This window comes from Lygodium microphyllum, chromosome 25 (genome assembly GCF_053477565.2).
Source record: "Lygodium microphyllum isolate KBCC chromosome 25, Lygodium_microphyllum_v1.1.10, whole genome shotgun sequence".
Classification (NCBI taxonomy): Eukaryota; Viridiplantae; Streptophyta; class Polypodiopsida; order Schizaeales; family Lygodiaceae; genus Lygodium; species Lygodium microphyllum.
In genome coordinates, this window is record NC_141159.1 from 107,814,945 (window position 1) to 107,836,457 (window position 21,513).

General features: G+C 41.7%; 1 protein-coding gene across 1 annotated transcript in view; it reads left to right on the forward strand.

The window, feature by feature from the left end:
- Positions 1 to 19,894, forward strand: part of LOC148014602 (dynamin-like protein ARC5) — a 94,280-nt gene extending 74,386 nt beyond the window's left edge. The window contains exons 5-17 of the mRNA XM_087666488.1: positions 12,036 to 12,169; positions 12,252 to 12,344; positions 12,485 to 12,548; positions 12,663 to 12,711; positions 12,893 to 12,975; positions 13,467 to 13,624; positions 13,726 to 13,786; positions 13,954 to 14,016; positions 14,095 to 14,195; positions 18,320 to 18,377; positions 18,480 to 18,824; positions 19,313 to 19,477; positions 19,552 to 19,894. Of these exons, the coding sequence (XP_087522614.1) occupies positions 12,036 to 12,169; positions 12,252 to 12,344; positions 12,485 to 12,548; positions 12,663 to 12,711; positions 12,893 to 12,975; positions 13,467 to 13,624; positions 13,726 to 13,786; positions 13,954 to 14,016; positions 14,095 to 14,195; positions 18,320 to 18,377; positions 18,480 to 18,824; positions 19,313 to 19,477; positions 19,552 to 19,677 (1,500 nt within the window). The 3' untranslated portion in view covers positions 19,678 to 19,894. The remainder of the gene's footprint in view (positions 1 to 12,035; positions 12,170 to 12,251; positions 12,345 to 12,484; positions 12,549 to 12,662; positions 12,712 to 12,892; positions 12,976 to 13,466; positions 13,625 to 13,725; positions 13,787 to 13,953; positions 14,017 to 14,094; positions 14,196 to 18,319; positions 18,378 to 18,479; positions 18,825 to 19,312; positions 19,478 to 19,551) is intronic.
- The last annotated feature ends 1,619 nt before the right edge of the window (positions 19,895 to 21,513 follow it).

The following is a 21,513-nucleotide window of genomic DNA, read 5'->3' on the forward strand; positions in this document are numbered from 1 at the left end:
GCAACGGAAGAAGAAACACGAACACAGAGGGAGAGAGAGAGAAAGCAGAAAATGAAGGAAGAAAATCTGCACTGACTGTAATGAATGCTGAATACACTGAAATGGACTGATCAGTCCCTGCACGCAGCTCGAAGCGTCAGTGAGGGCACCAGATCAGGCTGATGATGACGGCAGCACCGAAGACGGAGGAAGATGGAGTCGGAGTGTGCACTTGCCAAAGAAGGAGGGAAGATGATAATACAACTGACTGCCAAGTGGGAAATGGCTATAAATAGCCAAAAAACCCAAAAACTGGCCGACCTGAAATTTGAGGCCATAAGTATGTCCGACCAGCATTTAATGCTGGTAAAAATGCTAGGAATGCTCAGAAAAATCCCGGAAAGGTGGACAATGTCCGATAGGTGAGGCAGGTTGAAGAATGCAGAAACTGCCCCGGGAAATGCACATAAAATCCCGACTGGAGGAGAAAATGCACTGAAATGCAATAAACTGAGTGCTCTAGAATGAGCTACCTCCTCCGTCAAAACAAGTGATAGACAAGTCAGAGCTCCTAAAGTCCTCGTCTGACTCAGACTGAGGCTCACGGGCAGGAGATGACAAGGCATGACAAACATGACTGCTAACATTATCTTGCACTACACTCTTTTGCCACTAGTCTTGAGCAGCTTGCCTACCGATGGTGTCTAAGCCTTGTCTTTGTGACTTTGTGCGAGGTGCGGATGCATCTCTTGAGTTTATGCGTAGGTCTTGGCAATGAAATATCGGCATTCTTTGTTTGTGCTCTAGTCATGATGTTCAGCGAGATGGGAGTGGTCTCACCATCAAGCATTTCGACTCCAAACAGCCCTAGCAGCACAGAAGGTACAATGGTGGCTGAGCTAGTAGACGGTTTTCACTTGGGACATTTGGCGTATGAGTGATTCCACGCTCGGGGCATCTCAAATCGGCCTTTTCTTGGTTAGCTTGTTCTCGTTCGGGGCAACGAGATGAGATATGCCTTGGGCGGTTGCAAGTTCAGCATGAGATTGGGTCCTGGCTTTGCCCTTCTAGGCCTCTATCCCTTCCTTGACCTAACATCATTACCGGTACTGGTCTAAAGTCCATTAAGATGGAATTGCCCTCATCATTATACGAGACGTAAGGGTTTACATATGTCTCGTCCTCATTCGGCTCCTCTATGTAATGTATTGGAGAATCACTTGGTGGATGGGTCATGAAGGGTCCAGGTGGTCTAAGTATACTTGTGGGGTTGATGTCCATTCTAGGGACAATTGGCTTGGCATCATTAGGCACTGGGAGAGCTAATGGGGCTCCTCTTCCGAATTGCAGTGGTCTATTCCCCAAGTAGTATGGCTGGTTGTAAGGCTGCGGATATGGCAATTGTCTCAGCAGTTGGTAGTGTGTAGTATCATGACCGAACCTACTGCAGTTGGCACAAGGTTTGGATCTAGGATCCGTCCACTCGGCAGGGAGGTGGTTTCCTTCACAATGGACACATTGCTTGTGAGGTCGCGCAGGTCTTTTAATCATTTTCTGGAGTTTGGCCAATTCTAGCTTTACGTCCACCAATTCTTGGCTAGGGTCAACGCTCTTTCCTTTCTCTTGATTACTTTGACTAGATCGCTCGCTAGCAGTGGCAGCTCTCTCTGAGGTTCTAGAGGTTGCACTATCTCGGCTTGTGGCTCTCGAGCTCTTCTCCTTGAGCAGGTCATCTACACGTATGGCTTTCTCAAAAACCCTAGCTAGGACGTCCCTTTGTAGATTTGAGTTGTCTATCAAGGCTTTGTAGAGCTCTTCACTCCTAATTTTGCATATGAATACGGTAGAGACTGCTCGCTCACTAGGTTACTCTGCGGTTGGGATTCTCTTAAAGAGACTCCTCACGTAGATGACGTAATCTCTTCTAATGTCCTCCTTGTCCTTTTGACTGATATTCATTAGTTGAACAATAAGGTTAACTGAATACCCCGCCTCAGAGAACCTCTTGATGAAGAGGCTCTTGGGAGTATCGAAAATGTTGCATTCGGTATCATCTAGTCTGGTGTACCACGTTCGTCCTTTATCTCCGAGACAAAGAACAAAGGCTTGTGTACGATGAGCAGGGTTTGTTAGGCCGTTCGACTTGCATATTTGCTCGAACTGCTCTATGAAGCTATACGGGTCATTGTCAGGCTGGTACTTGTCGAGTTGCTTGGCAACGATGGGTATCTTTGGTTGGCTCCTCGAATTTGGCGTGATTCCTAGTCTCGCTAGCAGCGAAGTTGCTAGGGCCGCTTCGCTCTGCTTTGCAGCCGTGTTGTCTTAGTGTCGCTTAGTGAGAAGCCTGCTCAATGTGAGATCGGCTTTTAGCACTCTTTTCCTCTCTACATTGGATCCTGTCCTATTCCGATTGGCAAGCACCAAAACTTGTTGGACCTTTCGCATTTCTATTTTCTGCCTCAGTCTTCGAGGTCGCTACTCCTGGTTGTAAGTAGCTGGCCTAGGATGTATTGGAAATTGGATGGTCCGAGTCTGAGTCTCGCGTTCGAGGTGATTCCAACACTCCTTGAATGTCTTTCCCTCTACCTTCCCGGATTACTACCCCGCTTTCCTTCAATTGAGGCTTGCTGTTACACAAAATCCTATTGTGGTTTTCTTCCTTTTCTCCTATTTTTTCCTACCTAAATGCCTATAAATCACAATCAAATGCTAATGCTAATCAAACCAACTCATGCAAACTTCAAAAATCCAAAACACTTACTTGCAATGAAGATCATACGCCCTTTCTTCCTACCTATCTTCCTTAAGCACCGGTTTTAGGAAAACCCTCTAATGCTTGATTCAGAGCACGTAAGCACTCAAGGCTCGAATCCGTTGGTCCCGGCAATGGAACTAAAATGTGGGAGCTTTTGCTTGACCTCCAAGACCCATGGACCGCTTATTGCTTAAGCGCTTCAAGCTGAATGCTAATGGCTACCTCTCACCTAGCCGTACGCGTTTTCAAGCCTATGAGTGTAGCGAGCTTACCTCAATGCCCGATCGAGTACCCTCCTCTCTCACGCACACCGGTAGCTTCACGATCTGAGATGCAAGCTCAATCCTCCACCTTCAAGCTCCATGCTCCATAGCTGTGCGTGCAAGACAAGAAAAGAGAAGAGAAAAGAAGAGAAGAAGAGAGGAGAAGATGGAGAGTTTATCCACCATGGTCCCTTACCCTCACACACTCACTCCCTCACACTCACACTTCCTCCCTCAAGTACAAGCACAAGTAAGTAAGAAGAAGAAGAAGAGGAAGAAGATAAGCTACTTTTGGTACACACCAATAATGAGTTTCTCTACTCACTTTTTGGCTTTTATACATGCCCTCATCCCTTTGGGCACCTATCCCATTTTTTACACGATCGGCCATGTTGCCAAGGTCCTCTTTTCCTTTTTCCTTCTATTTACATTATGCCTTCACCTATGCCCATCTATTCTTTACAACTTGCATAGGAGGGAGCCTAGCGTTCTTTTACAAAAATTTGGGGGCGCCTTTACAATTTAAAATGCGCCTTTGCCTTTGCCTCGACTTTTAAGGCTGCGCTTGCTCTTTTGGCATTTTCTTCTCTTGTGCTTCTGTCGGGCCGCTTTTTTTCGCTTTGCTCTGCATTTTTGAATTTTCTTGAATTTTCTTTCCTTTTTTTTTCTCTATCTCACATTGGGGTTAACAACTATGCATTGTGTTGTTGTAAGCAAACTCAACCAAGGATAAATACTACTCCCATTGTGTCTTGTGGTCTAAAACATAGCACCTCAAAAGATGTAACACTGGAATTTGCTTCCTTAGACTGTTGACCATTTGTTTGCGGATGGAAGGATGATGAGAATTTCAGTGTGGTATCCATATTCTCAAACAACCCCTTCCCAAATAAACTGGTTATTCGAGGGTCTTGATCACTAATGATCGACTTTGGCATACCATGATACTTAAAGATACGCTGCAAGAACAATCATGCCATATGATTAGTCTTTATTTTCTTCTTGACCGAAATAAAATGGGTTTGTTTAATAAACTTGTAAATGATAGTCCGTATCCCATCATTCCCTATGGTGTCCTAGGAAGCTAAAAAATAAAGTCAATTGCAATGCTTTGCTAAGGCCTATCTGGAATAGGCAAGGGCTGCAACAAACCCAATATCTTTTGTCTATCATGCTTTATCTTCTAACATATGATGCGTGTCTCAATAAAGTGTTCTACATCATGCCTCAAAGTTGGCCAATAAAAGAAATCTTCCATTGCCTTGACCGTGGCATCAATACCTTTGTGTCTTGTGTACAGAGGAGCATGACTTTCAGGGACAATTCTTGGCCTTAACTTCTTTGTGACACATAGTTGTCCATGGATCATTGGAAATCCATCTCTTAGCATAAAGTGTTCATGCCTTTGGCCATTGCAAAGTTGATAATAAAATTTGCAAAGTCCGAATCAACAACATATTGCTCTTTCATGGCATCCAAGTCAGTGTGATAAACCATATTGATGACTGAAGTTTGTGGTTTATATGACAGTGCATTAGCCACAACATTCTTTTTACCATCAATATGTACAATCTAAAAGTGAAACATAGAGAGAAAATTTACCTATCTTGTATGCTTCTCTGACAACTTTGTCTGCATCAGAAAGTACCTCAAAGTTTGATGGTCTATTTGCACTGTAAAATCAGCCCCCAACTAATAGTATGTCCACGTAGACAATGCATGAATTACAGCCAAGAGCTCTTTCTCATAGACCTGCAAATTCTTTTCTACACTGTGGAGAATTCAGCTCTCATAAGCCACAACTCAGCTGTCCTGTATAAGAACAGCCCCAATGTTGTTACCATATGCATCACATTGAACTACAAATGACATTCTTAGAACGGGCAATACAAGCACAAGATCTGAAGTCATCTTTTCCTTCAACTTTTCGAATGTTGAAGTTTTCACTTGTCTATCTAGATGGCATATCCTTCTTTTGCAAAGTATGCAATGGTGATGCAATTTCAGTAAACCCACGTACATACTTCCTATAGTAAGAACATAAACCCAAGAAGCTATAGATCTCATGCATATTTCTCAAAGGTGGCCATGATGGTATTGCCTCAATCTTTGCAGGGTCCATGCAAATACCATCAGCTGATACAATATGCCCATTTGTAAGTCCAAGAGACATAACAAGAAACTCATATAATCCAAAAGATGTCCTAAAAGCTGTCTTAGATACATCTTCCAGTCTAATGCGTATCTGATAATACCCACTTTTCTAGATACAGTGGATTTAATGCAAAAATCCTCGATTCCTTTGGGCAGTCCACAAACATATTTTTCCACTTGCTCATGAAGGGGTACGGGGCTTTAAGAAGTAATAGGCAACAATGCATCCCAAAACTTATTATTATATTGCTCCAAATTTTTACATTCCTTAGCATCCAACTTATTCCAAGCTGTCATGATGTCCACCTCAAAGGTACTTGTCAATCAATTTGATGCAAACATTTGCTTGAATTGTACCCACATTGACGGTGCTCTACCTCGCATCAAAAGAGTGGACCACCACTGTAATGCATTTCCTTTCAAGAAAGCAGCTACCTTATAGGTTGCATCAAATTGCTGAGCGAACATCAAAGCTTTTAGCCTATCTTGTGCACCACTGAAGGACTCAAACTTCATTGCTTTTCCACTCTCATCATAGTCTTCTACTGCCCCTTTGGGTGTCAAGTTGTCATACACTAGCTGCTGCAAAAAGGGTGCATTTGCTGAGTTTACATCAAAACCAAGGCCAAATAGAGCATGTGCATGACCAACATCCATTCCTTAAGCCCCATAAGCATTCAGAGGTGTAGATGCCGTACCAAACATGCTACTTTGTGCCCCAAATATCAAGCCAATGCTGCCATACATAGGGTTTTGCATATTTCCAGCCATACCGAATACATTGGGCCTTGCACAACATGCATTGGTTGTTGTATACCATAGGGATTTATGCCATACATTCCCGTATGCGGTCCTTGTCTAACCAGTGGTTTCCTTGGAGCCTGCATAAACTAACTTACCAATCCAACAACATAGCTCAAATCTGGCCTGGTAATAGTCATATAAATCAAACTTCCTACTATGCGTCTGTACATAGTAGGGTCTTCTAGAAGCTCACCTGCATCTGTGCTCAGCTTCACATTCTGCTCCAAAGGAACTGAAATAGGCTTACAGCCTGTCATCCCATATTTGGACAGCATGTCCAAACTGAGGATCCTTTGCCAATCCAACAAAGAGATTTATTGTTGTTTTCATCCGATTATTGAATTGGTCATTAAATTCCTGTTGGAGAGCTCAGCTGGGGATGTGCAAGAGCAATTCGAGGAGAGTGTGAGAGTGATTGCAAGAATCAGAGAGAGAGAGAGAGAGAGAGAGAGAGTGTGTGTGTGTGTGTGTGTGAAAGTACGATTCGATATGAGTGTACCAACAATGTGTTGTTACACAAAGAATAAAATGTATTTATACTTAGGGCACGTAAGGGTGCATTCACATGTACAACTAAATAATGTGTGTGCTTGTACTATACATGGAGGTTAAACGGGCCTTTATTCCAACAACCTCCCACTTAAAGGTCCGAATTGAACCTCTAATCAACTCTCACTAGTTGTATGCAATGCTCATGCTAAGCTTTGCTTAGATTTTTAGTGAGAACATTTGCAGGGTTGTCATGTGTTTTGATCTTGGTCAATGTGATTTGACCATCTTCTAGAATCTGTCTGATAAAGTGATGTCGCACATCTATATGCTTTGTGCGTGAATGATACATGGCATTCTTAGCCAGATACACAGCATTTTGGCTATCACATCCCAAAATTGCAGTACCCATAGACATGCCGAGATCCTTTGCAAGTCTGCTCAACCATATAGCTTCCTTAGAAGCTTTAGTAGAGCTGATATGTATTCAGCTTCAGTAGTACTTAGTGCGGTGATGCTCTACAACCTGGAACAGTAGAAAACAACCCCACCAGCAACTGTAAAGACATACCCGTTGGTGGACCTAGGAGTGTCCAAGTCACCTGCCATGTCTGTATCACAATATCCTTGCAAACTAAGTGCACCCTGCCCATAGCAAATACACTTTTTTTGTGTATCCTTTAGGTATCGAAGAATACACTTGACAACCTCCCAATGTGTTTTGCCAGGATTTGACATAAATCTGCTAACAACTCCCATTGCATGAGCAATGTCTGGATGAGTAGCAACCATAGCATACATAAGAGAGCCACAAGCTGATGCATAAGGGACTCCCTTCATAGCATTTGCTTTCACGTCATCTTTTGGGCTGTTGGCTTTACTAAGCTTAAGGTAAGGAGGTAAGGGTACCCCAAAAGGCTTAGCTTCAGCCATGTTAAATCTGTCCAGTACCTTTTCAATGTACTTTTCTTGAGATAAAATAGCAATTTCTGCATTCTATCTCTACAAGTCCTCATACCCAAAATATGCTATGTATTCCCCAAATCTTTCATGGAGAAAGCTGATTTTCATCTGATTTTTGAGAGTATCCAAGCTAGTCTTCCTTTTCCTAGCTAGCAACATATCATCCATATACAAAACAAGTATGATGGGGTTGCCATCTATATCCTTTTTCATGTACAAGCAATGATTTGTATGGCTGTGTGTAAACTCATGAGATAGCATAAAAGTGTTAAACTTTTTGTACCACTACCGTGGTGCTTGCTTCAGCCCATATAGGCGGCATTTTAGTTTACACACCATCTGCTCTTTTCCAGGAACCACAAAGCCCTCGGGCTATTTCATGTAAATTTCCTCATCAATGTCACCATGCAAGAAAGCTGTTTTTACATCCATTTGGTATAGCTCTAAGCCCAATACAGTAGTGAGAGCAAAAAGCACATGTAGAGTGGTCATCTTCACAAAAGGTGAGAAGACCTCTTGGAAGTCAATCCTTTCCTTTTGTGCATACCCTTTAGCAACTAGTTTTACCTTGTACTTGGGTTTCCCATCAATTGTCTTTACTTTGTAAACCCATTTGTTTGGAAGAGGCTTCTTTCCTTTGGGCAATGACATAAGATCCCAAGTATCATTTGCATATAGAGATTTAATCTCTTTTTGTATAGCTAGCTCCCACTTATTGTTGAATTCACATGACTTGGCCTCTTTGTATGTAAGAGGCTCACCCTCATCTATAAGCATCACATAATGCAAGGAGGCGTCAAACCTATGTGGTTGCCTTCTTACACGTGAAGACCTGCGTACCCAATGATCAACATTTTTAGGAATTGGGTCTACATCTGGAGGTATGCTATTTTCAGCATTTATTGGCTGCTGTAAGCCATTTTCAGCATGTTGTTCTTGCTGTACAACACATTCATTTTCATTACCAAGACTTGCAATTTCATAATCAACAAGTCTATTTTGCTGTCCATGACCTCCTTGTGCTCCTATTTGTTGTCCATCATCATCTGGCTCAAAAATAACCGGCTGATCATCAGTTTCAACCTATGGTACAACACCATGAGGCTCATTTTCTGAAGTAATAGGTGGCTGCAAACTCTGAAATTTGACCTTTTTCATATCTTCATTAGAGGCTAAAGTAGCTTTCAGCAATTTTGCCTCATTAAACACAACATTACGGTTGCGAATAATTTTCTTGGACTGAGGTAACCACACTCCAGAGATGATTCTCTCTTTGTCTTTGCTCTTCTTGTGGGATCAAGGACTGGAATTCGGTATTATCTATTTGCATCGGTTTGGGCTTGGTTTCTTCTCTGATTGGGTCTTTGATTGGGCTTGGGTTCCATTGGCAAGGCCTTAATTTTTCTTGCTTTTCTTGCTTCCTCTCAAACAATCTATTATCACAGTGGATGGCTTGCATGATATAATTGTTGAGTGTTTTTGCCTCAGGCATAGTGAGATGTCATCTTGAAGACCCCATCCAAATTGGCTGATAAAATACTCCTCATGCCAAGTGAGGTCACAGATTAATTGCCTAAATTCAGATGCATAAGTAGAGGCAAGGCGGTTACCTTGTCGTAGCTTTTGAAGTTTTATTTCTGCTACTCGATAAAGACACTTCGTGTCTCATTTGTACAAGTGGCATTATTTAGTGTGATCATCTTGAGTGTTGTACTCTCTCTTACTCATTAATACACTCTTTCTCATTTGTGATTGAGTATCATTGTGCATTGATTAGTTCTTTCATTCTCATTCATTTTCCATTAAATTAATCGCATGATTGCTCTATGCCTGGGCCAACAATAAGTACACATTGTATAGTCATATGTAAGTGAAGATAAGAAAGAATAAGGACACCATTCATTGTACCCACTAAACTTTCTTGTGTGCTTCTCTCTTTCTCAACCCTCTTGCACTTCATAGCTTCAACCTTGCATCCCACCATTGCTTTTTTGTCAATTGGCATTAGAGCCGTGTTCATGGAAGTGCATGCTTGGAGTGAAGAGTGCAAGGAGTCGAGCTTCTTCGCAAAGTTGAGGATTCAAGCTTTTCTTGCAACATTCACACTTGCTGTTTGCATCTTGAAAGAGGTACTATTCTTGTTACTGAATTCTACATAATATATCTAAGTCAAACAGGTGTTCTAGCTTGAGCCGTTGAGGCTCCATTGGGGGGGGGCTTCCATAGCCCGATTTGATTGGATTTAGGCAGCTATTAGGGACTGGTTCCAAGTCAAACAGCTTGGTTTTGGAATATTTTATAAGAGATTTTGGTCAAAGTACTTGATGTATACAAGAACAGGGGCTGCTGAAGCTGAAGGGCAGCTTGTTTCTTGGAAGCAATGGGTTCAAGCAAGGGCCAGCTGGCTGTAATAAGTTGGGAATCTGCTTAAGTATGGCCATTAAGTAGGGGTTCTGCCATTTTTTTCATAGAGAAAAGCTGCAGATATGTTGTTTTGCTTAGTTTATGAAGCATTATTGGCACTAGATCTAGAAGTGGAGTGGAGGGCACTTGCTCCAAATTTGAAGATGAAAAATCCATCCTCTTGTCTTCTCAAATTCACGTTGCCCTACAGCATGGTGCGGCTCTTTTTAAAGAGATAAGGCTTGATCTCTAGTGTTAAGTCTTAACTAAGGCTTAAAACTCACCCATTTAAGTCTCATTCATATTGGCATGTTGTTAGAATTTGGCAATTTTGGGCAATGCCCAATGCAATTTGTGTGGTGTGGACACTTTAATATTAAAGTTTCAAAGTATGGTGTTTAGGACTCTAAATGTAGTGACACGAGACTCTAGAGTTAAATTAACCAAACTCTAGTTAGGGTGTGGATGTGTGGTTAGGTCAACCTTAGAGCTTAGTTATACATTGTACTTTCATTGTGTTGTGCAATCTTGAGCTAATACTCTCTCTTGAGCTCACATTGTCTACTGCTTACTATCTCTCATTTCTCTCTCCTCCATAGCTAGCTGAATCTCACATTTGGTATCAGAGCCACGCACATGTGGGTTCCAACTTCGTCACCATCAGGTGGTGCACCGTGCTGTCACTAGCTCAGCTTAGATCTTGCAAAGGAGGAGTTGTTGACATTTGAGGAGCTGCCACTACCCTGCAGAACTGCCCTGATAGAAGATAAGGGTTTGGTATTAGGCAAAGGATTTTGCAAACTCTAATCAGCCAATCTAACTGTGAATCAAGTGGAGGGTCTGGTTTAAACAACATTAAGGATGCTTGATCTTGTGCCATTCATGTCAGTCAATCATGCATGCTCAAACCATGCTTAGTTGATCATGCATGCTCAAACCATGCTTAGTAGAAGTAGTCACAAAGGAAAGCACATAACCTTGGTCATCAACCATGTCTTGTATGGAACCAGGAACCAATTGATTTTTTGCTAAAATAAACTTGAGAAATGTTTGATGTTTGAATAATAGTGGAGTTGGGAAAACAGAGATGCGAGTCACACATAGGTATTCTGATTCCATATGCTCAGCTATCCATTTTACTTGATTAATAAACTATTATTCTGTTTGAATAATAGTGGAGTTGGGAAAACAGAGATGCGAGTCACACATAGGTATTCTGATTCCATATGCTCAGCTATCCATTTTACTTGATGAATAAATTAAGTTTTTAATGATACTATCTTGTGGGCTCTTGCATAGCCAGTGGTTCAACAATGACTCTTCCAATCAATGGTCTCCAGGCACTGAGGACTTTTGCTTGCTGCATCTGTCTAGGTTCATTTGAGATGCACTAGAATCATTCACCAATTGGCAATGAGCTATGTCGAAAATGCACAGCCAGGTATTTTTGTCTCATAGTGGAGATTTATGGTCATCAATGTGATGTGATCTCAAAGTGGCCAGAAATAGCTTCCTAATGAGTGAATTTCCGAAGGCCAAAGACAGTTGATGACAGTTGTGTGCACATCGCAGCAAGCATGATAGATCAAGCTTGTTTTAAGAGCATTAACTCTAACCTGACATAGCTTTGTTGCCAACTCCTGGTAATGAATTTTCAAGGCATTTGATCCATAATGCATTTTGGGAGAACACATTTTAGCAAAAGCCATCAATCTCGGTCTCTTGTGTCTTTCGGTTGTCCGTAGTATACATAAATGCAAATAACACTCCTGCTCTCATACACAGACACAAGAAAAACACATTCTTACATGCATGCATCCATCTATTATTGATCCATTAATTCATTTATATAAATACACACATGACACACATGCTATCATACTGACACATAAGGATAACATATTCATACATGCATTTATCCATCTATTTGTTGATCCATTGATTTGTTCTATCCTTGCATTTATCAAATGTCCGGGTTTTTGTTAGTTGGCTCAAAGCTTTTAAAAACCACTTTCAAACACTCGAGGGCCACTATGGGTGTGCTGGACATTTAGTCTGCTTTGATGGATGCTGCATAAAGTTTTGGTGACTGGGAACTCTTCCTTTCTTTCATTTGGGTTTACTAAACCAATGTTTTAAATTGTACATATTGAGAAGGGAGCCGGTATGGATTCTTTCTGAGATGGTGGCTGTACTGATGTTTTGTAGATTGTTGTGGAACATAGGCTGTTGCTGTAAGGGAGGCACAAGACATAACGGCTTTGGAGGAGAAACTAGGCCGTTCTCTATCTTCAGACGAGCGGTCTCATGTTGGAATCAGCAGGCTGAGATGGTTCCTTGAGCAACTTCTGCAGCAACGGTAATATTTGGAATTCTCTTCTTGACAGTAATGTGGGCTCATTGTTGTGCTTTAGAAGTCCTAAGTCCCTGTTAATTTTCAGGTATATGGATAGTGTTCCATTGATTGTACCTCTTCTCGATAGAGAGTATCGGATCACAGCAAGGAAGCTATGGCAGACTAACCAGGAGCTGAGGTTTGAAAACAAGAAATGTTTGGTTTAATTTTTCTGGGAAGGGTTTAATGCAGATCGGTACCGAAGAACCTGATTTTTATGTATCTATTCTGGCAATGCGGCATGTGAATTAAAACCCAACCTTTCTAATGTTTGTGCAGTGACCTTGATGAAATAAAATTGAAGGAAAGAGGCAGGTTGTTTAGGGATTCTTTCTTGGCAAAGGTGTGATCCTGTTATTATTAGTTCACACCTGTGGGTTTACAGTATTGTTTCCTCATTCATATATGAGCATGTCTGAACATTAATGATTAAATGTGCAAATGCATCTTGTTTCAGCTTTCTCTACTACTGAAAGGCACAGTGGTTGCTCCACCAGAAAAATTTGGTACGAATCTTCAATGTTGAATAATGGTTATTCACACACACACACACACACACACACACACACACACACATGCACGCACGCACGCACGCACGCACACACACACAATTGTATCTCCCAAATTTTAAGCTAGCTTGATTGATTTAATTTCTGAACTTGCTCTTCAAATTCTAAATTTGTGCAGGAGAAACACTTCAGGATGAGCGTACAAACAGTGGTGCCTTTGTAGGAACTGATGGCCTGCAAATACCATTCAAATACATGCCCGTGAGGATCTGATCCTGGCTAATATCAGTTTCCTGTATCTGAAACCAAAGTGATTTTAAATTTGTGACTGAGATTTCTCTTTTGCTTTTTCTTCAAAAACGTGCCTTCTTCTTTCCATCCTATTTGAAATGGGATGTGATTAACTCTCTGTTACTTTTTGATTCTTCTAGAAAAGTACACTTGTAAGCCGGGGCCAATTTTCATTTGATAAACATCTTACCTCAGGGAGGCCTCTCTCACACTTGGGAGTATAGTAGAAACTAATGTTAGAACTAGCCTTATGGTCTGTTTGTGGAAATGTGTTTATTAAATTTAGTAAATAGTTGGGGCTCTGTTGTGGTTCTAAAGCCTTACAAATATGAACCCATTGGAACAATTGATGCTTTTGTCCATCTGTGTGAATGATAAGAACTTAAGCTTGAGTCTGCAGCTGTGGCACAGATAATGGTGCTTTTTCAGAAAAAGTCCTGATATTACCCTACTTTACACAGAATGCAGGAATGCGACTCTATGGTGGTGCTCAATACCATCGAGCTATGGCAGAATTCCGCTTTGTTGTCGGTGGTATGAAATGTCCATCAATAAGCAGAGAGGAAATTGTAAATGCCTGTGGGGTTGAAGATATCCATGATGGAACAAATTATTTCAGGTATATCAAAAGTCTACATTGTTTAATGAGCCATTTCTTTAATCTGTTTCTTATTCCCTTTATTTCTGCCAAAATCTGTTACAGTGAATTTTTTTGTGCAGAACTGCTTGTGTGATAGCTGTTGCAAAAGCTCGAGATGTTTTTGAGCCTTTTCTTCATCAAGTGCGTGTTAATATGCTTTCTGGAATGTCTGTAGTAGTTTTCCTCACACTTAATACTTCATTGTCATGTTCCAAATACATCCTTCTCAACATATGGCAAGGAAAGTTTCTTCTTTTTTCATTGTTTACTTTCACTGGGATTGCTTTTCATAGTCTTTCTGTCTGCAGTTGGGTTTCCGTCTCTCTCACATTTTAAGGAGGCTTTTACCCATTGCCCTATATCTTCTTCAGGTCAGTCCAAGCTTTCTGTAAAACAAAAGCTTTTCACTACAACTTCTGGTTTTCTGACACTTTCCATCTGTATTACAGAAGGATGGAGAGTACTTAAGTGGCCACAACATGTTCATGAAACGGGTTTCAGCTGCTTTCCATATATTTGTTGAGTCAACTGAACGAGCATGCAGAGAAAAGTATCTTCGAAATCCTTTTTTCTTACCCCTTTTGAAACTCAGCTATGTTGAATTGTGTGCTTGTATGTACATTTCAAAATATATCTATCTTTCTTTCTTTCTTTATCATGTTTCCTTATCATGTTACTCTTACAATCATGTAAGAAGCAAAATGTGTGCTTGTATGTACATTTGCTAAATAAGTAGACAGTTGTGAGACTGTAGTTTCTTCTCACTGGTAAAAACTCTCTCTCTCTCTCTCTCTCTCTCTCTCTCTCTCTCTGATGTTTTCTTCTTTGATGAGAGATGATGATACCGGTTGTATTAGTTATGGTCTCATAGGCTAATCTGGCCTTCTAGAGACATTATGGTCTCATAGAGCTTGAGAGGTGCCGAACTGCACTACTGCGAGATAGGAGGCCAGCTCACCCAGAGGGACACACACAAAGAGCAGTGACAGACTTCTTCTACAGAGCCTACCCTACTGACACTACCAGCCTAGCACAGATAGAGCCACCCCGCCAGACACCTTACAGGCCACACCGTGCAGTCACATTGGATAGAGCCATTCCCTTCGTCGAGCACGACGACCCCGTCTACCAGGACCACGTCCGAGGAGGCCACAACACAGTCGGATTAGAGCCATTATCATGAGACACCGAAGACTCACCACCAGACATATTAGTGAAGCAGCTAGGGACCGCATCATAGCTGAGATCATGTGTAGATCTTGAGATCAGCTACAGCCCATAGTCTCCACCCCACTTTTGTACATGGTTCTATCAGATCTGGTTCTCCTTTCCTTTCCTTTTCTTTTCTATTGATGGAAGAACACTACACATGGTTTAACCCTAGTATAGTCCCATCATATAGTTATTTTCAGTTGTTTCATAGGCCACCCACTTATTTGTAATGTTATCTTTACCTTATTGATGAGACGACATTAGACATGAATGTACTCTGGATTTTGTCTCATAGGCCACATTGGCCTTATGTAGACGTTAATCTCTCTCTCTCTCTCTCTCTCTCTCTCTCTCTCTCTCTCTCGGTAAAATGTGTATGTATATTAGCCACAAAAGAAGTATAGAAGTCAGGGCAGAGCCTCTAAAGAGACGGTTGGATGCTAAGAAACTAAATCATCTCTAGTCAAGATATCAGCATGCAGAATAAGATCAAGCTGCCACTAAAGAAGTTCCTTAAGCTTCACAACATGATGTTGGATGCTCGAGGGGGCATAAAAAATGCCGTTGGAGATTTGGTGCTCGGAAAGAGCCAAGGCCAGGGGAAGTCCACCAATCACACTCCCCAAAGAACTTTACATTTGAATGGAGTCTTGTTGAGCCAACCTTCCATCACCGTCATTTTCCACCAATCCTTAGTTTTGCATAGGCCCAAAACAGCATTGGCTTTGGTGATGACCAGCCAATGGTGATCTTTGATCATGAGATGATACACTTGATTGACCAAAGCCTTTTCAAGATTCAGCCATCTCTCAAGGTCCTAATCCTACAAGGATGATCAATATCAAGGGCGGGAAAGGGCTACCTATGTTGCAACACCATTAGAATCCGGCCCCATAAGTGACAATATCCTCGTGGAATCCTATAGAGCATCCTAGCTGTGGAAAAAGGCATTAACACATTGCGGCTCACCAAGATGGCGTCAACAGCATTTAAAACTAGATGTGCCATGCAATTAAATTTGCATCAGTCCTCATGTTTCCCATCCCAAGAGAGTAGTGTTGACATAGCCAACAATTCCATTTGGAAAGAGTTAGCAGCCAAACGATCCTATGTTGGTTGGCATTGCCCTTTCTACAGAACTAGCTTCCATGAGCAGACTAAGTGATTTACCAAAAAAGAAGAAGATGTGGAGAACTGATGAGCTGTGTTAAGGATATGTCACCATGAGTCCTGAATTGTGGTGTTACAATGTACAAGTCCTCACTCTTCCAGAAAGAAATGAGCAACAAGAACCAAGGGTGATGGTCAGTGCACATAGCTTGAAAAAGCGACCATCGAAGAGTCAGTGTATGAATCTCAGCATCTAGAATAGCTCCTCCTCCCATGCTTTTCGGGGTGCAAACATGGCTCCAAGAAATTCAAGAAATACTTGCATGTAGTGAGTTGTTTTTCCATTGCATAAAACGGATGTGCCCGGTAAGCTCATTCAAAGTACTGGTAGACTTGTGTGACCAAGCATGCAAGAGCAAAAAGATGAATGATACCACCATTCAGATAAACCCTTGAAAAAAGCACCATTACTAATAGTGTATATCAAGTGAGACATGCATGGTCCAAAGCCCATTGCTTGCATAAGTTTTGCAAGAAAGACCAGTCCAAGTAGTCAAAAGCTTTTTCCAAATCTAACTGAACAAAGACCACCTCTTGATTGGAATGCTTTGAATAGTCAATACCATTGTGCAAAATATTTCTGCCCTCAATGAATCCATACTGACGGGGATACACATTGCTCAAGAGATGCTAATGGAGACGATCGGTCATACCTTCAAAAAATTTTTATAAATGGACTCCATCAAACAGACTGGTCTCCAATGCTTCAACATTGACAAAGAAGGGACTTTCGGAATTAATTTGATAACCCCTTCCTTCCAAGGTGTAGGCATGATCTCCATCTCCTAAGCTTGCTGACACATGGCTGTGAGGGCTTCACCAAACGAGTAGTGTGTAAGTCCCGAAGAACTCAGTAGTGAGACCATCCCAATGAGGACTTTTATCCATCAGAAAGTGTAATAAGACATCCATGACCTCCCCCTCACAGATATCAGCCTCCAGGGCAGCTTGAATGTTTGGCAAAACCTGATCCCTAACCAAGGCATAAAGAACCGAACGGGCATGGGGAATTTGCTCTGAAGGTGACTGTGTGGAACCAAGAAGTTCTAGAAAATAGCTTTTGCACATATGCACAATGGTTTGTTGATCTGTAACCATTGGACCTTCTGCTGACTGTTGAAGTCTAACCATGTTTTCTTGGGCAAGAGATGCATGTAAGCTTTGAAAAAGTTTATGACATTGATAAGAATTATCTTGCAAAATCTTAGTGAAGGTTTGCCATTTTGCCTGTAGTTAAGATCTCAATTGAAACTATTTATAAAGATCAGGCAACCCGCTGTCAATGAAAGTAGAAAAGCATCATCTGGAGAATAAGCAGCAAGGAATGAACCAAGGCTAGTAAGTAATTCCTTACCTATTAGTAGCCTTTAAGATCTTTTGTATCAAGTTGGAGTTGGACCTCTCATTCTTTGGTCAGAGGGATACCAGATTTGCCCCTCATTTCCTTGTACATATTTTTTGTTTAAAGCCCCTTAGTTCATTTGGGTTCTTCTTTCCTAATATATTAATGATAGGGAGTGTTGAGAGTTAGTATCTAACTCCATATTGTACGCATAGCTGCCTCCTAGTTTTGCCACTTGTCATCATTTAGGTTGGATCCATTTGTGATCCTCCAAGAGGTCATCCGTCTTTTTCTCATATAGCGGGCACCTGTGTACACTGTATGCATGGGTGTCTAGATTTGTTATATATCATCATTTAGGTCAGACCCATTTCTGGTCTCTTGGGAGGTTGTCCATCTTTTCTCTCAAAAGCAGGGTGGCCAATTCTTCCATCATTGCCTGTTTAAAGTGATCACACTTGTAAATACTTCTGTTCACTCCAGTCTGAACCTCACACCCTGGGAACCACCTTTCTCATTTTTCCCATTCTCTTGCATTCAATCTCTTCTTGATGCTCACTCACCTTTACACTTTTATTTCCATGAAGTCTGATCTTGTATGCTTTTACAGACAATGAATGACAGAATGTTAATAGCCCAAGTCTCCACTAGAGTTGTTTCTTACTTAGTGATTCATGTATTGGGTGATTCAACAACAAACAACCATCTATGGCCACCTCCAGTTGTGAGGCTAAGTACACTGGAGCATTTACACACAAAGGATTGTGTATTGTGTTCTGCTTAAACGCCTATGAGCCGATCTGCATGTTGGACAGCAATTTTCTGTGACTTGTCTTAACACGTTCTTGCTTCAGTCCTGTGAATGATGTAAGTCTAGATTATTGCTGAGATTTATACAGGGTTGCACAAGGATGCTATTGTTATCTTATCTTTTCCTATGCATCATGCAGGTGCATGGAAGATCTTATGAGCACAACACGATATGTGACTTGGTCTTTGCATAATAAGGTACCTGCCCTAAGTTTCGTGCTTTCCCATAACTGTGATATGAGTTTCCTATGTGATCAGGAGCTCTTTAGTGGATGTACTGATGAAAACTTCATGTTGCAGAATCGATCTGGTCTGTGCCAATTCTTAGACACATTCTCCACAGGTGACACCTCTAGCTTAACTGCAGCTGTTGGGATTGCTGCTACATCAGATGTTGCAACTCCACCAGTTGGAAGTGGGAACAAACAGGATAGTAATAAGTCACGTCAAGAATTAAAAGGAGGTCCATCTGTGGCAAATTCTGAAACTACTAATCAAACAACACAAGCCAGATTGGTTGACTTACTGGAAAGCACGCTTTGGAATCGGAGGCTGGCCCCATCTTCTGAGGAGATTGTGAATGCCCTTGTTGCACAGATTTTTGATGGCATTCGTGACCATTTTGTCACTGCTGCAGAACTGAAGGTACTGTTGCCAGAAGAGTGAGTAAGATGTGACTGATGGTTGGCTGAAAGACATTTATAAGATGCTTGTCTGTCATCATATTTTCTAGGTTGCTCAGGACATGGTTGTTTATTCGGGTGCTTGCTCACATATAAAGTGCTTGTCTGCATCACTTTTAATGGGAAGTACAGGATATGGTTGTTGCACACATAGCTGAAGTTAGTTTTGTGGTTGGGAGCAATTTGGTTGTTCCATGGTTTTAAGCCTTTCAGAAGTATTGTGCTGTTTGCTCTATGGGCAAAGGTCTTTTGGAAAGGGTTTGTAAAAGCAATCAACTTGGCTTTGAATACTGACAAAGTCCTGACATAAAGAACACTGAATTGTGCATCAGATATCAGCTTCTCCTTTTCCTTGCTTGTGAATTGCAGGCTCTTGGTATTTAAATGTTCTTGAACCGGCTCTCTCCGCTGTTGACTGTGGTTCTCTACTTTTCTTATTTCTTCTGGCAGTTCAACTGTTTTTTCCTTATGCCTGTGGTGGACAAATTTCCTGCACTCCTGCGGGAAGATCTAGAGGCTGCATTTGAGGATGACCTGGACAATGTCTTTGATGTCGCACAGGCTCGTAGGGCACTGGAACAGCAGAAAGCTGACCTTGAATTCGAATTGAAAAGGGTAACTCCCGTGCAGCTACCTTAGAAGTGTGATTCTCCCTCACAGTATTCTGTTATTGATATCTTCTGTTGCAGGTTGAAAGACTTCAAGACAAATTTATGAACATCCATCAAAGCCTCAGCAGCAGGGTCACAACATATATACCACGGAGAGATATTTCTGAAGAGATACCTTCACTACGAATTAGCAGAATGTTGTAAAGCAATTTGATGGCCACTTCTAGGACACAGAATTGTCACACTTCAAATGAGTGCCATTGTATAAGCCAGATAGAGATTTTGACTCTAGTGAAAAGAAAAAACTGAAGCATGAATATGGAATGTGGTATTGGTCACTTTCTGTCGTCTTTTCTTTTCTTTTTCTTTTTTCCAGGAGGGAAAGGAAAGACTGCAGAATATAAGGAATCACAATTCACAACATCTAGTTAAATGATGTGCTGTTGGGCAGAAGTAGCCCCACACTGCATTTCTAAACAACTTTACAGTTGGCTTATGAAGGCTAGTCTTTCTGCTTGATTTTGTGTTTGTATAGCTTTTCTCTTTAACGAAAGGAGAAGGCAGCAAGTATGCATTAACAGAAGGGCGAGCTAGTAAATCAACTGCGTGCGTGCGTGAAGGGCTGGGTTCAATCCCAGGGATGGGCCAGCCTCAATGTACCTCACCTCTATGGGGGGCCTTGGCATCTTATCTAGAATATATCACATTGAAAAAGAGTATGTATCAACAGAAAAAATAGAATAAAAAGACTCACATTGTTTCATGGTCTTTCCGGTAGACATCTCAAGTCAATAAGGCCTCGAGTATTGGTGGATGAGGAATCCATTTCAGCCTTCTGAATAACATGCTCCTTGATTGGCATGAGGTAAGCCAATCAATAGGGCCTCAAGCACACAGTGGATGAGGAATCCATTTCAGCCTTCTGAATAGCAAACATACTCCCTGACTTGCAGAGGTAAGCCATGGACTTATCATCACCGGTACTAAGTTTGAGTATTGGGTTATGGTTGCTTTGTTTGCTCTTCGTCTTCTTAACTTTGTCTGTTAACTTGATGAAGTTTTTCTTTTCCAGGTCCAGCCTGCAGCAAAATGTTCCAAGTCAGTTTAGAGCACAAATTGGTTCTTTTGCCATGAGAAACTAAAACATTTCTATCAATCCAGACACCACAAATAGATGCCTCTAAGTCAATTTGGAACACAGCATGGGATGCCTGCCATCGGCTTCTCCCAATAACAAATCTTTTTCGAGGAATGCCAATGACAAGGAAGACCATTCATGAAATTAAAGGCAAATTTATTGTCCCTACAGGTAATGAAGATATGGGGACGGGTTTTTAAGTCTAACCCATATCTAGGGCAGAGACCGTTGCGTATACTGAACTCGAAAGCTTTTTTGCAAGTCAAAAGACCTACGTGCAGGTTGAGCCAGAACAGAAGGGACTTTGGGAGGAATGACATCAAACCATATTGGAGGGCAGGCTATTGTGAGACAGGGAAGGTTAGGTGGAGGGAGGGAGAGTTCTTATTCCAAAAGTAGGCGTTGGGATCGAAGGGCAAGTTGGAAGGAAGGGCTATATGGTGAAGGTCTGTGTAGGGTAATTGGAGTAATGGGGCCAGCCATGGTGAAGGTCTGTGTAGGGCAATGTCTTCTCCGCGTCCTTCTTTCTCGCGTCTAGAATCAAGAATGTAGTGCTCTCAAGTTGTGAGTTTGCATGGTGGGTGGCTTCAAGCGAGGTTTCCAATCGGGCTTCAAGCTGCAGTGCGAGAACCCCGTCGTGTGCGCACCTGCATGCATGCCACCGACGTGTTGAGACAAGAAAAAGAAAACAGAAAAAGAAAAAAAGAAAAATATTTTTTTCCTTCGAAAGCCACTATACTGATTGAGAGAGAGAGAGAGTGTGTGTGTGTGCGTGTGTGTGTGCGCGCGCGTGCGCGTGCGCGTGCGCGTGCATGCCCATGAACACATTTTATTTTCCTATCACGAGATAAATATTGCATGTAAGTATGTAGCTCTATAGCAATGTGAAGTTCAAGAGCTCC